At 40.4% G+C, this 23148-nt stretch overlaps 1 protein-coding gene across 1 annotated transcript in view; it reads left to right on the top strand.

Annotated features, from left to right (window-relative positions):
• The window catches only part of fmn2a (formin 2a), a 36961-nt gene that overhangs the window by 12040 nt on the left and 1773 nt on the right, over positions 1-23148 (top strand). The window contains exons 5-16 of the mRNA XM_010793538.1: positions 15-193; positions 667-805; positions 5983-6070; positions 8920-8981; positions 12179-12270; positions 12359-12488; positions 12589-12735; positions 13389-13448; positions 14093-14213; positions 16263-16355; positions 21481-21532; positions 22443-22592. Of these exons, the coding sequence (XP_010791840.1) occupies positions 15-193; positions 667-805; positions 5983-6070; positions 8920-8981; positions 12179-12270; positions 12359-12488; positions 12589-12735; positions 13389-13448; positions 14093-14213; positions 16263-16355; positions 21481-21532; positions 22443-22592 (1313 nt within the window). The remainder of the gene's footprint in view (positions 1-14; positions 194-666; positions 806-5982; positions 6071-8919; positions 8982-12178; positions 12271-12358; positions 12489-12588; positions 12736-13388; positions 13449-14092; positions 14214-16262; positions 16356-21480; positions 21533-22442; positions 22593-23148) is intronic.

The following is a 23148-nucleotide window of genomic DNA, read 5'->3' as shown; positions in this document are numbered from 1 at the left end:
GTGTGCCTTGGCAGTCTCCCCCTGGAATGGGACCCCCTCCTCCACCGCCGGCCCCGGGCTTTGGGCCTCCACCACCACCAGGCTTTATGCCCTCCATGGCGGTGCAGGAAGCTGGCCCTGCCAAGGCTATGATCGAGCCCCCCAAGCCAATGAAGCCCCTCTACTGGACACGCATACAGCTGAATGCTAAAAAGTAAGGCCATGCTGTATAACGTGAAGATAGATATGGCTCATTTGCACTAAGGTATTTACTGAACAGTAGAGGAAGCTTGTCCACTTAAGATAAAGATCAGCACGTGCTCTGAAGGCTATAGAGATGCTAACCTTGCGGAAAATGAAAGTGATGCAGTCCAGGCATTGTGGTCAGCAGCGGATTTACTTGAACCAGGTTTTCTTTCCTTAATAAGGCTTGGAAATGTGTAGCTGAATAGAGGTCTTGAAATAGACTTCAATTTAGAAACTTTTAAATGTAATTTGTTAGCTGACATATTTGACAAGTGTATTGAGTTGATTTATATGCTGCAAAAGATGACAAATTAGTACTAAGCTGAAGGCAATCTAGAAATGTCAGAAATAAAAACTGGCATTACACAATAAAAGAGGAACTCACTCCACCTATTCAAACAATATACTGTCATAATGTCCTCTTTTCCCCCCTATCTTTAGGTCCAGTGCACTGGTGTGGGACACAATCGAAGAACCAAGTGTAGACTTTGAAGAATTTGTTGATCTATTCTCCAAAGGTGCTGTTAAGGTGAAGAAAAAGCCAATTTCCGACACAATCAGCAAGTCAAAGGCCAAGCAGGTAAAGTACAGTGTGTTTTATGGTTGTGTGTTCCTTTCTATGTCTATACAGTAAACATCCAGAAGTGTAAACTACATCGTTGCCGACTTGCTTATCTATGAAAGGATGTGTGTGTTTGCATATCCCCCTGGGTCACCAAATATGGCTTCTCTTCAGGGCTTTTCCCATCTTCCCTCTCACTCCTCTGATGCCTCGTTTCTTTCCCATTTGTCCTCACTGTCGCTCTCTGAGTTGCATTGAGTGACAGGAGGAACTACTACAGCCAGACAGTTATTATGTGGTGTGAGCTCTGGCTCCCACCCGACTCCCCCGTGACCATCCAGTGGCACCGAGCCAATGTCTCGCGTGCGGTAAGGAAACTTCACGACGGTGATGACTGTTAAGAGAGAGAGAGTGTGGGGAGAAAAGGAAAAAAGGGGGGGGGGGGGAGAAGCCTGGGAGCTGTATTTCGTGATGTGGTTCCTCCCATTGTGCTTTCTGTATGACTTAGTTTAATGGCCCGACTGTTTGCCTCCCCAATGCCCTTTATGCAACTCCATCAATCCGCAAGTCCAACATTTGATCTACGATGTAAAGCTGCTTTTTGTCAACATTTTATGTAGATATACTCTCTGCCCAAATTATGTGTCTAAATCACAATAATGTCACACCAGGGAGCTAAATGTCCTCCTTGTTATTCAGACCCAAAGCAATAATTGTTGCCAACATGTGGAAAATCTTCTAAGTTTGTGGAAGTGATTAGATGAAGCTTTGCACCAAAACATTAAAAAATGTAATGTTCCAAAAACAATTGTTGAACGCCTAAACATAATTTATCATGAAAATGTGGTTTCTGAAGCCAAATTACATAATTGTTATACTTTCTAAATGTTGTCTTTGCCACATTGTCTATGGTCAAGGGGGGTGGAGAATTTAATGGACACTTGATTGTAGTTTTAAAGTCTACTGGATACATTTGAGCTTCTCTATTTCTTCCACCTTTCATTTTGACTGCTTTAACCCTTAGATGCCTGAGTGACTGGACCCTACACTCTTCCATAAGTGGGTCAAAAAGGACCCGTATTAGAATAATATGTGTTTTTATACCATTTTTGTCATTTTGGTTAAGGAAAATCACTTATATAATATTTTAGTATTATATTTTGGTTCACCCTAGAAATATTTTATATTTAATTTGTTACTATTTATAATTTTAGTCATTTTTTTTACATTTTGAAAAAAAACATTTTCCCATAGGGTTCCATAGAAAATGCATGCGGGTCACTTTTGACCCGCTTATGGAAGCTTGGGGTAATAATACAAAAACTACAATTTCTTAAAATGTAAATTTAAAATAAGAATGGCATGATATCCAAAATATGTTTTTTGAGGAATAGCTGGAATATGAAATGATAATAAAATGTAATTACAAAGATACTTCAAGAAAACCACCTCACCGGGTCAAAAAAGACCCACTAAGGGTTAAGAATGCTTTTTTGAAAGTGGCCCAAGAAAAATATAATACCAGGAAGTGACTTGGTAACTGCAGTTGCTAAGTTAAAGGCCCTATATAGCATAGTAGAGAATAAATATCGCCTTGCAGCTTTGATCCTATATGACACCAAGTCAACAAAAAGTTCAACTTTAGATAAGCTGGGAAAGTTTGCCCTTCACAAGAAAATTACTCAATCAAACAGGAACTCCTTTTCAAACAAACGTCAGAAAAAGCTGTCTTTCAGCCTGAAGGAGCTGTCTGCGGTTTTTCGACACCCGAGAGAGAGGGAATTCATTCTGTAAAGAGCAATACACCTGTGAATTGAGGTATATATGACGATATACGAAAGGGAAACGGGGAACTACCAAAATGAGTACCCCATTCTCTATTTAAATAGACTTTTCCTTTATGCGATGTTCTAATTTTTGGTGATTTGAGTTGGCTTCCACATCATGAAGCAGCTCATGTTGTGCTTGTATTGCTAAATTACCAGGGACAGGAGACACATTGAGGTGGGTGTGGGTTGAATTCCCTCGGTCATCACTGCATGATACTGCTGTTCACAACACACAAGTAATGCTGAGGTTGAAGTCCATAACAGAAAAATGAAATCATACCGAGACCTGTGATTGACCCCAATTTGAAGCCAACCTGTGACATTTAGAGTTCAGGAGCACCGCCCCAATGCCTCATGACGATCTCTCACATCTACTACTCGCAGCTATTCCAGTCCTGAGTTAAGCTGTTTCACTGATGAGAGGGGACAAGCATCCTCTCCAGAGCTACCACTAGAGAGCAGCTCTGACGTCAGTATTCTTTGTAAAGGCCTCTGCTCACATCAGTATCAGATGTGAAGAAATACTCTCTTTTTCAAGTGTAGCTGTCTATCTGCAGAGAGGTTTAAAAGAGGAGCTGTCTTACAGTTGATGCTGTTTGCATACAGAGGTGTAGTGAGGCCATGTAATATGATGCTAGAGTATGTAATGTGCATCTGTTTGAAGATGTTGTGCCTTTGTTTCATGCAATTTGAGGTCAATCCACAGTATTTTGACTAGTGCTCAACTTTTTTCCGCTTTAAAGATTGTTTAATTTATGATCAAATCAATGCTTCTATGCATCTCTATGATATGTTGCATCCCTCATAAAAGAAGCCGGTCAATGGACGATGGAAATTGCTGTAGGGCATTATTATCTTTACTGTCTAATCCTATAATTACTTTCTCTATTTATCTTCCTAACAGAGTAATTCAGATTATACATTGTTATACAACACTGACACATGCTGTTGTCGGACAACAGTCCAAAACCCAAATATTCAATCTTTATTTCAGACTCAAGATCCATATCACATACAAAAAGACAAGACACACACCAATAAATAAGATAAAAAGCTAAACACTAAATAAATAAAAACAAATAGATAACAAATATAAAATCAGTCCAATCACAGCACATGCTCACTGTCTGTATAGGCTATTGCGCCAATGTCTCCAAATCATGGAAGAGAACCGAGTAGAACTCTTCACAGCAGGGTTAATTAAAATACATTACATTTGTAATATATCCTCACAGTTAAAGGGTAGGTATAGGTAATTCACTTCAGAAACACTTTTTGTTATATTCCATGGAATGCTCTTAACATCCCGATAGCAATGAATATATTAAATGCTTTGACAATAAATACATACAAAAATCATCTCTGGAAGCCGTAGCGCTGTAAAAAGCACGACCAATCATTTTAGCCGGCCCGGCTAAAGTAACTGGATGGCCTACCTGCCTGTCAGCCTTCCATCTGTGCACAAACTTATCTCGTGCCCTCATTGGTCATGTGCGCGTTCGTGTGTGTTGGAGGAGGGGCTCTGTAAGGAAGTCTGAAGGAAGGGGCAGATTTTTTTCGGCTGCGTACTTTCAAATTCTAGCGCACTCGAGCTGGTTTCTCCATTCTACCCTACCTTTAAGAAGCTGAAACTGTGGGATATTTGTGTTTTACTATTGTTTAAATAATTAATTAATTATGAAAGTAGTTGCAGATTCTTTTTCTGTCAATCCACGAATCCAGGGGCTTTTGAGGTCTAAAACTGTTGAGCTTTAATTCACAACACATCTTTCTCAATCTATAAGCACCGAAAGGTCAGAAAAATATTAATAATATTGCTGGGTTTTGTTGCAGTATATATCTCAAATGTATTATGAGCATTTATACAGTATAAAATGGCTTTTTCAGAAGAAAAGGAACTGTAGGTGAGTCTTTTGAATACATTACCTCAACCCTCAAAAACTCAATCTTTGAACCAAAAGTTAAATGTCAAAAATAAGTAATAATTAGTTGCAAACTGTTTCATTTTCAAGCCTTTTTTTCAGCTTCAGAAATGTTTTACTTTCTCACAGAGCTGAATGTGATTGATGAGAAAGTAAATATTGGTCAAACCTTCAATTATAAATCTGTTAATAATCCACATAAAATGAATTTGAATCAAATGATTTCTCTAAATCAAAAACGTAGACACATGGATTTACTATGAATGTTGAAAGACACTGTACTGCATTAATTGTGGGTGTTGTTTTGATGTGTTTGTCACGAAAATAATATTAAAAACTAGAGTGTTTCATGGATCCAGCTGTGTTTCATTATGAAATAATACTATTGAGGCACTGCAAGGGCATTTCCGTTTTAGATTGATCCTCTGTTATATCAGGCATGCTCTCCTCGGTAGTTAACCACTGAAATCTGTTTTATGTAAGTTTAACCTTAAAGTGCATTTTGCAGAGTCAGGTCAGCTGATAAAACATGACTAATGACTTATTTTGGCACTGTCATTAAGCAGCTTCCCTTCATTAGATATCACAGTCTTACTCTGGAGGACATTCCGCATCATATCTCAATGGGTCCTAACCCCTGAAGCTGTGGTTGTGCCGGGAAAACAGAGACAGTTTGGGCTGATATAACTTCCTGTGTGTTGGAGAGGTCTGTGGTCTGTGTGATCTGGTTGAGATGGAAGCGTTCTGTCTGGATCACAGTTGGCTATGGGTTTCCTGTCCTCTCCCGTCACTTTTCTACCCAGTGCACACTTCTGCTTACTCAGGCGATCTGTGGTTCATAATGGCCCTCTTGGTTGCAGTTTATCTTACAGAATAACAACACTAGCTTGATATTCAACTCCTGGCTGTATGACAATTTGAAGTAATTATTATTTTGATAACATTTGTTAATATTACAACTTTAGGAGCAATTACCATCTGGAGATACGATAGTTTTGACAAGTTATTATGTTCATGTTTGCTTTAGAAAAACGCCCCTGCATTGTGCAATTTTATATAATATATAATATACCAAAACCAACCTCTGTATATTCAATCACTCGCAGGGCTCGGTGTGATCACATTCCGTTTTGCAAACATGCTTCATGTTGAGCAAATGTTTTTATTTGCGTGGCTTTAAGATGATGGATGTGGAGAATTTGAGGAAAAGCAGAAATTGTTAATCATCATAATTCAGCTGACAGCCTTTTAATTTCACTAATGTTGCGGGTAAATGGTCTCTAGCTTTCCTCCCACAGAAAAAAGCAGAACAAAGGGAGTGATTTTCCTGTCTTTTGTTTCCAGTCAGTTATTAAATGTATTGTCTGCACGTGTGTGGACATGTCTGGGTTTATGGCATATCATCATCCCTGTTCTCTTTGGCCTTTGTCTCTTCAACTCTTAGGTGGTGAAGCTCTTAAACAACAAGCGTTCACAGGCTGTGGGTATTCTGATGTCCAGCATCCACCTTGATATGAAGGACATCCAGAATAGTAAGTGTTATCATCAAGTCCTCAATATTTATCAATACATCTGAACTTATCTTCCTTAAACCCTTTGAGTTCAAGAAAACAATTGGAAACAGTGTAATGCGTCTGCGCACTATAGAACGTAGATGTTATATAATTTAACCTTTTGATATATCAATTAAAAAAACTAGAGTGACAAAGTGCTTGACATAAATCAAACTGAGCGTGAAACAATTTAAAAGGGCACTTAAAAAAAAGCCCCCTGTAAAGACTGAGCACTGACATCAAAACATCCATAAACCTAAAACATATTTGAAACACACTTTGTGTAGAACATTGAAATGATGGCCAGGTTTTTCTTGTTGTTTATTGGAGCGCCTCTATCTCAATCTGCTAAAGACATCTTGTTCTGAGTCTGCTGGATAGTGACGTGAGTAACTATGAGTATATGCTGAGGTCATTGCCCGAAGATTAAACTTCCCCATAGTTAGCTTTATCACAAGTCATAATGTTGCAAGGCATCTGAAATGTTTTTCCTTTGTTGCTCTCCCCCATCTGTTTTTCTTTGCTCTCATTTTGCATTATCTCTCCCCATCTAACATCCACATCGTGTTTCTGCGCGGCTCTCTGTCTTTCTTTGATGAGTTGTCACCGTCTTGTCTGAGCGGCTTTGTTAAAGTGAAGTCATTCAGGAGATGTTGATGGGAGCAGACTGTTTTCCTGTTTTAGTTACTCTCTGATTGCTCTCCAGTCTTCGCTCATCCATGTGTCTAAACACTCTTTCTCATCTCCCCGGCCTTTTCAGTCCCCCTCCAATAGAGGCGTTATTACAGCTTCAAATCTGTGTCTCAATGGCAGCTTGGTATATTACATTCAAATACCACAGAAAACGGGTATATCGTACACTTCTATCCATTACCAGTTAATTAAGAAGTACAGTATCTTCAAAGTGTTTGGGGGATTTTCATTCTTCAGGATCTCTCAGTCTTTGGTGCATCCATCTCAGGTCAGAGTGGGAGGGCAAGTGAGGGCCACTCTCATCAGCACTGTCATTCGTCTCCTTTGTTAGGACAGTTTTTACCAAAGTGCATAATTAGCACTGATTGGAAACTTCAGTTCATCATGGAGAGTAAAGGCTGAGTGGCGATATCCCAATGGTTTGTTGGTGACGTACTTCTTGATATGTCTTGTTATTCCCAAAACAATGCCTTGAACAAACAAAGTAACCCAAAAATATGTTTGTCATGCATTTAATTGTACATACTTATTATTTCACCATAGAACAAACCCCAACAGATTATATACAGTATTAGCAACGCTTTGTTTTCCCATTCCTGAGATGATCTCATGTCCCCTTGTGCTGTTCGAGGGTTAAGATGATTAACAAATCAACACAAATGTATTTACAAAAAGGAATGATTCACAAAGCAAAACTTTTTAATTGCCCCCTTTCATCATGTTTTATTCCCTCTTAATTCTGGGACGAAAAACTACTTTGGGATCAATGATTTAGATCGTGTCTCTTGTAATAGTCAGTAAGAGGTGAAAACATTTCCGGTTTCCTCACTGCTGTTGTTGTTTGTTGTGAGTCCTGGCTGACACTTTGCGTGTTTCACAAGACACATCCGAGCAATGTCTGCTTCCTGTGAGGCTTTGAAGCGCCACTCACAGTATTATTTTGTTGTTTCCCGGACCCACGCTGGGGTTGAATGTGGTAGTCGGGGTAGACCCAGGGAGATGGGTCTGGCTTTCGGTAATAGTCTGTGAGATGATACAGCTTTCTCCTACGTCTTTTAAAAAAGCTGACTCAAATCAAACCAGCCAGTCACACTTTGTTTCAGATAGTAATAAAAACCAAATGGTTGCAAAAGAAGAATGCGATAAATGGGAAAAATGGGAAAGTCAGAAAGCAAGAAGGCATTTCTGTGGCAACGAGGTGAGAGTGTGTGGAAGTTAGAGTGACAGTAATGAGCTGAGAAAGAAGTGGGTCTGCCCTTGTGGCACAAGAGTGAAGATATTAGAAAGGCTGCAGGATTAGATAAGGAGAGATAAAGCAATATCAAAGCTGAAAACGTGAGACAAAACTGAGTCAGTACAGCAGTCCCTCGAGGCCTTTTTCCAAATGCATGTCCTGTCTCTAATTTAGGTTTATAATGCTCTCTTTATTTCTTTTTAAGTCTGTGAAAAGCTTATAAGGAGTCCAGTCACGCTCAATGTCCACGCATGATGTGATGCGAAGTGAACATTGTGCATTGAGTCCATTACTCCCAGGTTCCTTTATCCCTTCTGACACTAGCTTTTCCCCCCCGTACTTAAACAGCAAATCAGCAGATCAAAACAATGTGAGTAATTTGGACACCCACATCACGGTGAAATACATATATAGGTGTCGAGTGTTTCACTGGGTGATTGTGCGTACAGCAACACCTCAGCCTCAACACGGCAGACCCCCGGGCTCTGTTTGTCTTTAAACATTTACTTTCAAAGGATTAATGCTCACGGGCGCCAGGTCCTCGCACCGAGACAAAAAGGCGACACAAGGAATTCAAACACAGGAGTTCAAACACAGATCTTTGTACCTTTGACAGATTTCTAAGACCTCTGTATATATGTTTGAGTTTGTGGCCCCTTCCTTGCTGTATTGATGAGAGTTGATATCTATGTAACTCACAGCACACGGCACATGACGCTTTATTTAGGGTTGCAAGTAGAATTTTGCCCTTGTTTCATGCCACCTTAAGCTCTGAAAAGTTGTTCTGCCAATGTTTGAGATTGTTGTTACATCCAAGGAAAATATTGTTATCTAGAGATTATAAAAGTGGAGGCCTGTTAGTGTTAACGTTAACCATGTCATCCTCTCCTTCCATACACAGCCGTTCTAAATATGGACAACACTGTGGTTGATCTGGAGACTCTGCAAGCCCTTTATGAAAATGTAAGTACAACAATCTGAGCTACTTGGAAGCTGTGTCTTTGTGGTTTCAGCATTCATAAACATTTCTCTTTTACTTTTTTGACTTTGAATGGAGGATGATAAGGCTCATGTGGACAGTGGTTTCAGTAAAGTCAATAGACTCGTGAAAAGACAATATCCCAAACTGGAATACATTTCTGCCCTTTCCTGCCAATGCAGACCCATATAAATACACAGTGTTGAGCAACAAACCCAGTATAATTATACAAACTAACACCACTGACAGCTCAGGCTAATCTTGACTGCAGTATTTGGTGTGGGAAAACCCTACAGTCTTTTTTGTTTCTCCTCTGTGGTTTGCAGTAGAAGTATTATTATGGAACAGTTTGCTTGTGACAAATACAGTGATTTATGGTTACACATTTCATGCCATATATGAATAACAGGCAATCTTTTTATTATAGAGTGAAACCTAAGAAGACTCAACATGCTGTGATATCAACAAAAAGGCAAAACAAATCATTCATCAGCTATTAGAGTTGTTTTATTTGGCACTTTCCTGAGAATAAGCCACAAAACACCAACAGCTATCCATCAAAAGATACCTCTCCAAGATTATAAGATCCTGAACTTTTGACATACAGTGTAGGTAAGAAAAAAACATGCCTTTTAATTTAATTTATGTTTTTATAATTTCAAGCAATGTTATTTTTGCTCAGTGAGTCAGAGATGTCACTTTAATATGAACGTATTTCATTGTGGAGTTCTTATTCCATGCTCCACTTGAAAGGGTGAACTAAAGGAAGTGTGCATTAGATACCAAAACAAACAGGCGAGCCACAAACCGAACTGGTATGTGTGCTGTTTGGCGACACAGTCAGTCTTGTGTAGGTCTGTCTGCCGGCCTGGAAGGCGACCAACGCTTTCACATAGTAAACATGTTTTTTCTTCACACTGGCTCTGATTGACTTCATTTTTTGTAACGCACCAGAGCAAAGGAAATTATAGTTGAGAAACTCCAGCTTTTGTCTCACACAACTCTTCTTGAAAGTCCAGGTTTGTTTTTCAAATGAAAAAAGAGAGAGACTACACTGAGCCTTGCCAAGTGAAACGACCACATTTTATCGTACGATATTAGCATAAAGGGAATTACAGAGCTGTCACTACTCCAATATGTCTCCATTTCGACCATGAAGGGCTCCTTGTACACAGTAAATACATATTCATCACCCCTCACTGATAGGAAATATCCCCCCGCCCAGTGAAACGGGTCAGGACCCGTTCTAAGTCAGGTCAGTAAATAATGGAACATGAAAACGACATGTTTTCCATATTTCAGCTGTAATACAGTTTTAAGATGCTGTGAAATTCCTGTGAATTGCTTTTTGGCACAACTACACAGGGAGGCCTGGACCTTTGGCTACCAGAGGCATATTAATAATGTTGATCATGGGAATGAGACTACGGCTCGAGACAAGCTGTAGTTATGAACCAATGTGTCATAACTGAGGATCAAAAGTCTTCTAACCTCTCCACTCACCCCAAGACTTCAAGCCCTCTCCCTCTCTCTGCTTCTCCCCCTTATGGCCTAAGGCTATGTTATTGAGTTGAGGAGCCAAATTGTTTCTCTTTTGTATTGCGAGACTCCATCCTGTCTGTGGGTCTCCAGCCCCCTAAACCACAGTTGGCAGCACAGTCAGCCTGTCTTGAGGAATGCGAGGGGCTTCTAATGGTTACACCCTCACTCACTGTGCAAGGAGCGAGATCACACACTGTTCTCCCTCACTCTCTTTTACTCTCTCACACACACAAACATACTCACAAACAAACACTTTGACCCACACAAATGTGTGCATACTGTACTGTATGCACACAGGGACAGAAACACACACAGGGACAGAGTCACTCAGTCTATGAGCTGCGGATTACAGCCACTCCTGTTCTTTGAACAATAAGCCACCGCCATTAAAGGGGTCACAGTGATAGTGGGACACCACTCCCTCCCCTCCAATATCACAAGCTATAATCTGGGTCCAGACTGGCTGTCTGAAGTTCAGACTCTCTCTCAGCTGACGGTAGCTAAATGTCATGGAGGTCAGTTAAAGCCCTCCTACGAACTTTTATACTACGAATAATTGCCTCAGGTTTTTTTTTTTTTACGACAAGGCATTGTGATGTCACAATATAGGCCTTAAAGTGTCTTATATATGTTAATATATTTGTATTACATGATTACATTTGTCATTTGAACACTGTTCTTTGGCAGCTCAATGTACAAATAATCTCATGAATGTTGGTCTGCTGAAAATGAGTGACATAAATAGTGATTTAAGCCCAGGCTGGCTCTGTTTAGTCCTGTACTAGGAACCTGGCTAATGAATACCACTCAGCTACCACTAGATTTCTGACATCACAAATATCATCCTACCTTCCTTTGCATTTGATATTCCACATGGGACTGCATTTTTCTCATGCTAACAACCACTGCAACATGCCCTAGCAATTCAAAGATCACACGCTAATGCCTACTTGTCCCCAATTACACCAAACACTGCTGGGCTCCACTGCTGCCCTTTGAAAAGGATCTGCTTTGTATTAAATATATTTACACTTGAAAACATCTCAAGAGAAGGCGAAGGAGAGTTTGCCCTCGTCGACAGAAGGCAGCGGTGTGTAGAATACTAATCGGGCTCTCCGTGCGTTTGATGCTGGTGTTTGATGTTTTCCAAGGATCCATGAAAAGGCCAAACCATAGAGAGAACGATGGAGAGAAACAGAGGGAGAGACCAGACTGCTGACACTCAGACTTCAGGGGTCTATGGAGGGACAGAAAGAGTTTACATTCTCTTCCTGGGGATGGTTTTATTGTTTTGCCCGTTTGCGTCAGACGCATTTCAATCTATTGTCTTTGTCTCTTGTGAAACGAAGGGGGCATTTCTGGCCTGCTTTTTTATACCACCTTATATACAACTTTGGTCCTGAGCCTGACAGCAGGATAATAGTTGGGAATGCATTCTGGCTGAAGTAACCACTTTAGCATTTATGAAACCTATACTGTATAGATGGCCATTGAGTGGAGTTTAAGGTTAACCAGCTACATTCTTAACTTAAGATTTTCTCCATTAAGAAATAGAGAGCTAAGCCTACAAAACAATACATTCTTATAATTTGTCTTTTTTATTTCATCCTGTTCTTAAATCTGCATTTTCTTTTGACAGAGAGCTCAAAATGATGAGTTGGATGGCATTAAAAAGCATATCAAATCATCACAAGACAAGGAGGATGCCAAGCCACTGGACAAGCCTGAACAGTAAGAGCCAGACTTTCCTTCAACCAAGTTCATTACATGAGAGCTGTGTCATTAAACATTAAAGTGACTGATCTTGTGCCTTCATCAGGTTTCTATTCCAGTTATCCCAAATCCCCAACTTCTCTGAACGAGTGTTCTGCATCCTGTTTCAGTCAACTTTCCATGAGTGTATCACCTCAATCCTCCGCAAAGTAGAAATCCTTCAGAGGGTTTGCAAGGTGAGCCGCTGGCCCTCTTTTTCTTTCATTTACTTTTCCATCACTCAATTTAACCTTCATCTCTTCATCTCCTTCGTTTGTTCGTGTGTATGTGTACCAGACTATCCAGGATGGTAAGTGTGTATTGCAGGTGCTTGGCCTGGTGCTGGCTTTTGGCAACTTCATGAACGGAGGTAATCGGTCTCGAGGGCAGGCCGACGGCTTCACCTTGGATATTCTGCCAAAACTGAAGGACGTTAAGAGCAGTGTGAGTCTTTGTGTTACAGGAGTAAAAGCAAACATCACTCACTCTTAAGAGTAGACACTTAATGAAGTGTTATTCACAAGAAAACAGGAGACTGGATTCCATGGTAAAAATGTTTAAATATGTAAAGGGTATGAGTTCCCACAGAAACCGCTTTATTTATAATTCACATTGTTCTCGAAAAATGTTGTGTGTGCAAATGGTGACTCCAAATGTTAATCACGTATGGTCGAGCCAAGAGCTTAACGTCCAGGAGTTGAAAGGGACCTTCATTGCTGCCCCACATAAGGACCATTGGCGTGCGGATTTAGAGGAGAGGCCTTTCTGTTTACTCTTCTTATTTAATATTACAACAGTCTCAGCGTGTCCTTGGCACTGCCATATAAGGACACAGTGGTTTGTGTTTTTGTGGTGGTGGACCGGGTAAGGTATCCATAAAGAACATCAAACTTTCCACCAACTCTAAGTTATGACAGCCAGCCCAGCAGTTATGTTTTGTTGTAGTGCTTCTTCCAATGCCATGATTTATCCCCGACTTCTATAACCGCTGTCTCTATTCTTGTTTGCCACGCACAAATTAAAACGTCCTGCTCCGAAATGATTAAATTAATAAATAAAGGGGTTTATTTATTTGGATCTTTTTTTCTCTCTTTCAGGATAACTCCCAGAGTCTTTTGTCCTACATTGTTGCTTACTATCTAAGGCACTTTGATGAGGTATGTTTTGGTTCCTGTTTATTTGAATCACTTTTTCTGTTTTAGCCTGATTTGCTTAGAAATCCTTCCAGAGCTCTCTTTTCATCTCCTCTCTTGCCAGAGGATACTATGGCTTATCCTCTATCAAATTATTTATTTTCACTTTCCTTTTTACGGCAGAAACAAATAACTCCCTTTCTCCTTGGCTCTCTCTTATTATTCTCTTTCTGTCTTTCACTCTTCATCTCTCGCTCTGTTTTCGTCTGGGTTCATTCAAACCTGCAGTCTGCTCATTGGCACAGCATCCAAAGGAGCGCTAGTGTAAATAATTAGGTTCTCCAGATGAGATGAACTCAGTAGAGTGCTGTTGCCAAAATCAACCTGCATGACATGGCTGTAGCACTAATAATGTAACTCTGATAATGAGAATTGCAGTGCTCTTTCTGCACCAAGCGTATTGGTCATTATCTGCTGTAGTTCCAGCCATATCTTCTCTGTGATGTTTGGACGGCTGATAAAAACATGTAGGGCTCTGAAGACATTTATTTCAATCTTGCCTCTTCTGTATGGTATGTACTAGAGGGGCCCTCTCCCATTTGAGAAAGATTGACTTTGACACTGGCGTGTTTTTTTTGTTTGCACGAATGTGTTTTGTGCTTTACCAGGATGCTGGTAGAGAGACGTGTGTCTACTCTCTGCCCGAGCCCCAGGACCTTTTCCAGGCCTCCCAGATGAAGTTTGAGGACTTTCAAAGAGATCTGCGAAAGCTAAAGAAAGACCTCAATGGTATTGTCGTCAATTTTTTGTTCCACATTTCTCCCCTTTGTTTAAGCACATCTAAAACACAAGTTCACCAGATAGTAAACTTGTCCAGGCCGTATCCTGCAAATGATGTCAGGTGTCATACCATGTTTACAGTAAGATACCATCTCATGGAAATGGATGAGCAATCGTGTATGTATTAATCCATGCACACGTCTTCTAGCACAATGGAAAATAACGTTCCAAACCTGACCAGCTATGGTCATGTGCTGATCGTAGAGGCGGGTCAACAGAGAGATAGCATCTGTTTGTCCTACAGACGAGCTAACCAGAAGCAGATGTGACTTCAGATGAAGACTCCTGTTGGACCTGGCGTGCCTTCACTGTCCTCATGAAATAGAGGATCAAAATATAGAGGGGGCAAGGTCAGGGAGACTTCCACTACCTGTGTACACCGATGGTTCACCGCCTTTCACTGAACCAGAGGAGGCTCTCCTGGAGCTCCATATCAACTCACCCTGCACGCCGCAAACCTCCAAACACAACAATGAGAATGTTTTAAATAGAACTACTATACTCCTACATGTCTCTGTGCATGCTGTGCACCTTTGCCAAGGGTCCCTTAAATATGATTTATGGATGCGCTGATTGTTTTAAAGGCTGACTCTTTGACACACTTGTTCAATTAGTTTGTGAACATATAGTGGCTATTCCATTACATAACTTTACACTATACACTACCAGCTTTTTTAATGTCAGGACTATCTCCTTATTAGTAGATAAACCTCTATATCTTCAACATTTTTGCAACAGTAACCCAACAACCTTCATAAAATAACTTTATGAAGGTTTGAAAGCCAAAGAGTACATTTCCATTGAAACATGACTTATCCATCAATGAAGTGAAAATTTAATAAAACACATGATCGTGAAGAGTATGATTTTGAGTCACATTTTTGTAATAAACGGAAAGAAAATACTTTTGCTATGCATAAAGAGTTAACATATAAACGAAGAATGAACAAGTAATGCAATATCAAGACGTCAGGAAAAATGTGTGGAAAGTGGATTATGCTTGACATGCAAAATGATTGGTTGAGTGAAGAGTCCTAATGAACGAGGCAGTGGGGAAATGCTCCCTTTCATTACTCTGTCTCCAGTCTCTCAGCACTCAGAACACTTTCCAAGGGCTGAAGTGCCTACAGGTGGTAAAGAACGACTGTGTATTTGGAATGCGTATGTGTGCACTCTTGAGACTATGTACATGTGTACGTGTGCCTGCAGCTCTATAGACAATTCCCCATACCTGGTCTGTTCTCTATCATGTTTTATGTGTCTTTGCTGGTAAATCTATCAGGTGCCTGATCCGTGTTGCCAAATATTGTTTTTCCTCTCCCTTAATGAGTCTTTAGGCTGTTCATTATTTGCCATTCATAAAGGTGGAGGTGCTGGCAGGGGACTTGCGTTTGCTCTGACCCCAGTCGCAGTGGCACATGTTGTCCGAACATAAATACATCGTCACATGCTATACCTGCAGACCTCTTCATTACCTCGCAGAGCCAGTGAGTGCTCTGACAGACACGGCATGCAATGACAGTTCCCAGAGGGGGGCTCCGATAGTAGGCGGTGCAGAAATGGCCTTGGCGGGCCCGAAGGCCATCAGTTAGCCCCACAGTGGAGAGTTTGCAGTTTACCTTTTAGGTTGAGGCACCATATGGTTTATGAATTACCAACTGCCCAGTCCCAACCTCCCTATTCCCTCTAGCGCCTCATGGCCTCTCCACCTCTAAGGTACTTGAGCGGAGTTTGTGTATCCGTTATGTTTGCAGATAGAGCGTGACGATAAGTTCCTCCCGAGATCAGAACGCAGGCCTTCCTGTTTCCTGGGGGGGCCTTTCAGTCATTACGGGTCATTATGTCTTTCCCGACACCTATTCAGCAGAAACTCAGCAGAGATTTATCAAAGCAGGCTCGGAAGTTCACTGTAGAGTTTATAATTACAACACTGGATAATATATTATTGCTCTGAAAGACTTTTCCCCCTCTCACCATGATCATCTCCTGTTTTTTCAGCCTGCTCAGCTGAGACGGAGAAAGTTTGCAAGTTTTCCTCTGAAGAGAACCTTCAACCCTTTAAGGACAATATGGAGGAATTTATTTGCCAAGGTGAGTCTGTCCAAATCAATCAATCTAATAATTGATGAGTCGTTCACCAGTCTCATTGAGAAGCAAGACGTGTCTGTGTGACCAATACTGACACAGTACAGTATATTGTATTGCTTTATGAGAGAGCCTTAATTGTAGTCCAGAAACTGTTGCCGAATGTCTTCGAGATCTTCACAACACTATGTTAACACAACAGAGTCCCAATAGAATCGAGTTTACTGAAGATTACATGTTATTTGTTAGACGCTTTTATCCAAAGCAACTTACATACTCAATACTGTGGACAATCCCCACTGTAGCAATTTGGGGTGAAGTCTCTTGCCCAGGGACACAACAACATGCTGACTGCAGTGGGGTTTGAACCTGTGACCCCCTGATTCGAACACCAACGCACAACCCACTGCGCCACACTCCTCCTCCTTTACAATGTTCATGCTTCTTTTTATACATACTATACTTCTTTTGTGTGTGTGTGTGTGTGTGTGTGTGTGTGTGTGTGTGTGTGTGTGTGTGTGTGTGTGTGTGTGTGTGTGTCCTACTTCTCTTTCATCCCAGCAATACTCTAATTAGGAGTATTGGCTGATCAAAGGTACTAGGGGAGTCTCAGGCTCTCCTTTCTGACCTTGATGCTCTCCATTTTGATCTTGATTTTCTCCATTACATAAGACACCATTATCTCTTCGACCATCCTGAATTCCCCTCCTCAATCATATTTGTTCGACATCTCAACCCAGGTCAGTTTCAGCCTAGGTCATTTTTAATGGTGTCTCATCCATGCTTGCCCTGAGCTACCAACTCCCTCTCTCACAATCTCCACCCCTTAGCATTACACCATTATTGTCTCCAATCAGCAGGACATTCCACAGATAACAAGTTATTGTATGTGTTTTTGAGCATGTATGTTGTCAATGGTTAGGGTTGTTATTTAATCTGTCCCATACATATAAAAAATATCCCACAAAACTATCAAAGATTATCAATGTGCTGTACTCTTTGCATTGTGTTACATGTTGAATAGAGGTTTTCACCGATACACTATTCAAACCTATGTGAGTAAGATGTTAGGTGTCAAGCTTTCCAGGGAAATGGTTAGGCTTTTTTTTTCTTGTTACATGCAGTTCTGCTTTGTTGCCTGCTTAGTCAGTCCACAAACAATTCCCCAATAGGGAATGTTAGTACTGCTGAAGATGGACAGAAGAAGAACATGTGTTGACATTAGCAATATTCAATACAGTTAGTCCATCCTTAAATATCCCTACAAATGTTTTAGACTTAAAGTTTGCTCCTCTGTGTTACCATCAGGAGTTAAACTTTAAGAAGCAAATAATGTCTCCTTCCTAATTCAAAAAGTATTCTGTGCTGGTACACCCTTGGCATATCTAAGCTGAAAATGCATCTCTGGTGTGAGAGCACATGCTGCAGCTCATCGATCAGAATGATGTAAGTCTTGTATGTCTGCACACACATTTCCAAATCTGTTTCAGGCTGCTTTCTGCTTGATACACACACAAGGGTTCACTCAGTGTCGTTTCCATAGGGACGTCTGTTTATACCAGTGTGTATTGAATAACTCAGCTATTGTTTCAAGTATACCTGCTTTGATGGATTATGACTGCACTTGGTAGCTGGGTCTTTTATCTCGATCTCTACCTTTTATAGAACAGAGTATTCTTTGCTCTGCCTCAAAGGAAGATTCAGGGTCAGTCCGTTAGAGAACTGCAGGGAACAGAGCTGGATGCCTGAGAGTCTGGAATAAAACTGACTAGTGGACATCCAGATCCCTTTCACTTAGTACTTTGGGCGTCATGACATTTTATTATCATATATATTTGTCCTTTTTTCTGCTTTGAAAATTCCACTTAGTTCCAGTCTTCCTTAATCTTCCCATGTTTTCTGCTGTTCTGTATTTTACCTTTTTTTCTGTCTGAACAATGAGAGATTAGAAACATCTCGTTGCCTCCTTGACCTCTTCTTTCATTCCATGACTCCTTCAATCCTAATTGGAAATCAAATAAACCTTTCAGCGCGGTGTTTACGAAGAGGCCTGTTAACATGATAATGATGATGAATTGATTGTAAATGACGATCTTCCTCTATTGGCCTTTCATTTAAACAATAGTCTATTGACATGCTAGTAGCTCTTAAAGCAAAAGCTGGTGTTTAAGCTAAATGCTCACAATAACAATGCTAACATGCTGATGCTTATCCGCTAGTATGTTTCACAAGTTCGCCATCTTAGTGTAGTGCATTAGCATGCTAACCTTTACTAATCAGCACTAAACATAAAGAACATTTCAGGATGAAAAAAATGTAATTAAGATTTGAACTGATGATTATACAGTATGAGTATACAATATGAGCCTAACAGGAATCTGGAGGAATGGCATGGCAATCCATTCAATAGCTGTTAAGACATTTCAATCAAAACTCCAGATGTCCGCCTCATGGTGACGCTTTGAACAGTTTTATGCCATCAAGTAGATGTTGTGACATTTCTCTGAAAAATAAAACTCTGACATGCAATATGAAAACATTTAGGATCTTTAAAGCCATTAGGATGCATCCTTTGGGCACCATGGGTATCTGTGCCAGATTTGATGGCATCTCATCAAAGATTTTCAGACATACGTCCGTCATGACCAAAGTGTCTTACCCACATTGCCATCCCGAGAGCATTGCCACATGCATTTTAACTTTTAAACAAACAGTTAAAAGAGAAAGAAAGAAAACAGTTATTATTACATTTTTGTTTAAGATATTGTTCCGTTAAAGCGTATCCGTCATTTTCACCAGATGTCACACAGACATGCTTTTTTCCTCTCCCTTTCCTAATCTGGCATTTAAAACGAGCTCCACTTCAAACATGTAAGACTTATTTGTTATTCTTGTTTTAACATAACAATCGAAAAGCCTTTCTTTATGTAGTATTGACTCTGACCTTGGCTACATCCAGTTGGCTGTGACCAATCTTTGTGAAGGACCCGGCTCACAGGCCTCTCTCCCAACTGCTTTTGTATTCAGATGAGAGTATAATACATAGCATATGTTGTTCAGCGGTAATGCTCACTGTCCATTTTAAAGGAAGTCTCCAGATGAAAGCATCTCTCCTCATTGCCACCCCTTTCTTTTCCTTCTTGTTTCCTTTCTGTCTGTGTTTGAGAGAAATATGGGAGCTCTCTCTTTGATGCAAAGAGAGAGGAGGTTTTTCCTCTGAGAGCAGAATGTAAGCACCGTAACATGGACATGTGACTCATAAGGCTCCAGACGGGTTTCTTGGGGTTCCTCCACTGCGGCGGTGAAAAAAAGAACAACAGCCAAATGTCTTATTTTTGTTATTTCTGTAATTTCTAAAAGGCCTGGGGTTAAACTGTTTCTGGCTCCACAGTTTAAACCGCTTTTGTTTATTTTCTGACCATGAAACTAACCACAGAATAACAGTGGGAGCGGACTTGTTGGAGCTCGGCTGTTTGGTCTAGCTCGATTTTCCCCGCTCGCTTCACAAATTCTCATGCATGCAGGCCTTTGATGGAGTCACTGTGGCTAGCAAGAGAGCACTGGCCATGTGATAATCTGTTTCTAATGGACATAAAGATTAGAAAGACTGATGTCAAACCCCCTTCCTTTTTTTTATACCAGCTACAACTTTGTTGCTTAGGATGGCACATCATGTCAAACGATTATGTTTAAAATGAACATAACATAATATATAGTATATAACATAAGAGGGTAAAATCACACATTAAATAGACGTGTTGATTCTTAGCCATGATGTGATGAGCTGACATCTTTAAATAATATTTACTGCAAAGCTTTCTGTATCAATTTTATTGTAAATACAGTGTTAATCCTTACAGTCATCCCACCCCACAATATCACAATATCACATTTTCTCAATGATTAAATGTTTTTAGAAATAGATTTGACATCACTCATAGCAGAATATTATAGTAAGTGTAATGTTAAAACATGTTTCCTTAAAACAACAAGGCACAGTCCGGATATCAAGATGCATCCAGCATTGCCATTCATATTATTCATCAATTTGTCATCATTTATTGATGAGCCGCCAGCGGAGAGACATGATCGTGGTCTGCAGCGTGATTTAGTGCTGTGCTACGTTAAAGCAAAGTTCTGGGCTCAACGGGTTTGTCTGAGATCTTTAGATGTGGCTCTGGATTCAATTACACGTAGCAACCAGATATTCCCGGGATAAGAGCAGAACACAGCCTTGTGCCAGGACAGATTCTCCGTCCCTTCTACTGTCATGTCTGTCTTGAAAAGCCACAATGTTTCAAGGCAGCAGCAGCTCTCAGATGATTGACCTTAAGGCGACAGAAAAGTTCATGTCTAACATTAGATATAAAAATGTAGACCCGTAAATGTACAGCTGGATTGACTCTAGTATGATGTATTTGAAAATTAGGATGAAAAATCAGCCCATGGGTCTGAAATGTGATAAGAAGTAGTCTGCTGTATTTGCCTGAGCGAAGCTGTCACATTTCACTGCTGGTCTCTTATATCATCATTTATGGTGCAGTCAAAAGGATCCTGATGGCCGGCCTAGATAAATGTTGTGGCTTGCTGGAAGTATGTCCTAATGTGTACCATGGTGTCCAACTCACAGTTTTCTTACCCTCTTGCTGTCTCACCCTTACTCTCTCACCTTTTGCCCACAAACACACATTACCTTTCAAACACACACACACACACACACACACACACACACACACACACACACACACACACACACACACACACACACACACACACACACACACACACACACACACACAGAGTCAGTCCGTCAGTCAGTCATCTGTCTTCATTCGGAGTCACCCTGCACAAAGAAGCACTTGTCCTGCGATCTGCAGTACTCATTTGTCAGTTGTGCAATAGCGGACAATCCAACACTTAATAACCTGGTGGCACAGCGATGACCTTGAAGAGGACTGTTGATTTAAGTAATGATGACATCTGGAATCCTCCTATATACAAGTTGCATTGTGGGTGAAAGATGTATTTTCTGATGTTACAGGAAATCCCAAATCGGTCCTAATCCTTATTTAAACCTGTATTTACTCATGCTCTGCTCTCTCCTTATATCAAAACGTGCCTTCTTTTACAGCCAAAACCAAACTGGAAGCTCAAGAGAAGCAACTGGCTGACACTGAAAAGATGTAAGACCTTCTTCATTTCATTAAACACTTTCAACAGCTTCTTCACCCGAAAAGTAAACGCAGTCGCTTCTGTTTCATTTCATTGGTTCCCTTTTGATCTATTCTTAACCTTCAAAACAGTGATCCCAGTTGTGAATAACAAAGAAAAAGCAACACAGGATAATGCAATCCAATCCAGTTTAAAGTGTTATTTCCTCACTGAATTAAAGAAATACTACCTAAATACTACCTACTTTGTCAATATGTATGACTCCTGGTTCCTTCAGTTATATGGAAGGTGCGGGCCATGATGCCAGGCCTTCAGCAGACGGGAGGCCCCCTGTGCGGTGTCTGTGTTGTTTATCTAAGCGGAGCGAGAGTAGACAGCCTTGGCTCCAGGCTTCTGTTACTGCTGGCTAGGAATGTGTTCCTATAGCACACTCCAAACAAAGAGACCCCAACCTGTCCACTGTATTGATCCACTACAAATGGCCTTTAACAAGTTGCATCCCCTGCTATACGCAAGCTCTCATTTTGTTAGATCTGTCTTTGTCTTTTTGTTGGTAGTCGTTGCAGTATGTGTGAGTATATGTACAGAAACGTACAAACAGGCTTATTCACACCTGGAAGAGGAAATGCATAGAAGTTCAGTCCCTGTTAATCTGCCAGATAAAAAACTGAATTACTACACGACTTTATTGCTAGTAATCCCATTTTGTGTGCACTGTTCTATTCTGAAATGCACAGTCATCATTGGTTTGTGTTTTTTACGTTATTTACGTTCAGAAAAAACTCATTATCCCAAGATTTACTTTCGTATTTTGCATATTTTCTCGTCAAAGCCAAGTTTCACAACAATCGGAGTAGGTTTCTGTAATCTCATGTTGTAATAGTTTGGTTTCTAAGTAATGTTTTCGTTCTCTGTCCCCAGCTTCTTGGAGCTGACCATGTCCTTTTCAGTTAAACCCAAGGCAGGGGAAAAAGAGGTTTCACCCAACACTTTCTTCTCCATTTGGCACGAGTTTTCCTCTGATTTTAAAGACCAATGGAAGAAGCAGAATAAGCTGATGTTACAGGAACGGTAAGAATATGGTGACAAGTTTTCAGTTTCGGACTGTGACATTATATTAGTTGAAGAGTGTGTCTGGATACTGGATAATGCTGCTAAACTGAGTCTTTTCAGTCATTTTGTATTGTTTCTTTGGAAAGGGAACACCACTTTCTGACCTACAAAATGTCATTACAGATATACCAATGTTCCAACATTTAGATTTATCCCCAAGCCAATGTTTCTGAAACATTATGCAGTACATCTCGTGTTCACTGAAGATCCTATCAGATTCATTCAAATTCATGAAGGGAAAAGCGGTTAAACGACCCAAATCTTTGTCCTCACCCCAGTAATGAAAAGAACACATGCAGCATCCAGTTAGCTTCCAGTGGTTTGATGAACATAAAGATACTGCCGCATATGTCAACAAAAAGTAAATTGGTCCATTATGCCAAATTCAGATTGAATTGTGATATGTATTTTTAAGAGAAGCAAAATGTCACAAGCCTTGCTTGTTCAGTAGGAAAGACTAAAACAAATTTGAAAGCATTTACTCTTTGCCCTTTGCGATTGGCAATCATCCCAA

The sequence above is a fragment of the Notothenia coriiceps genome, unplaced genomic scaffold (genome assembly GCF_000735185.1).
Source record: "Notothenia coriiceps isolate Sejong01 unplaced genomic scaffold, NC01 NC01_scaffold00001922, whole genome shotgun sequence".
NCBI lineage: Eukaryota > Metazoa > Chordata > Actinopteri > Perciformes > Nototheniidae > Notothenia > Notothenia coriiceps.
The sequence above is the reverse complement of the archived record's forward strand: the minus strand, read 5'-3'. Positions and strand labels throughout refer to the sequence as shown.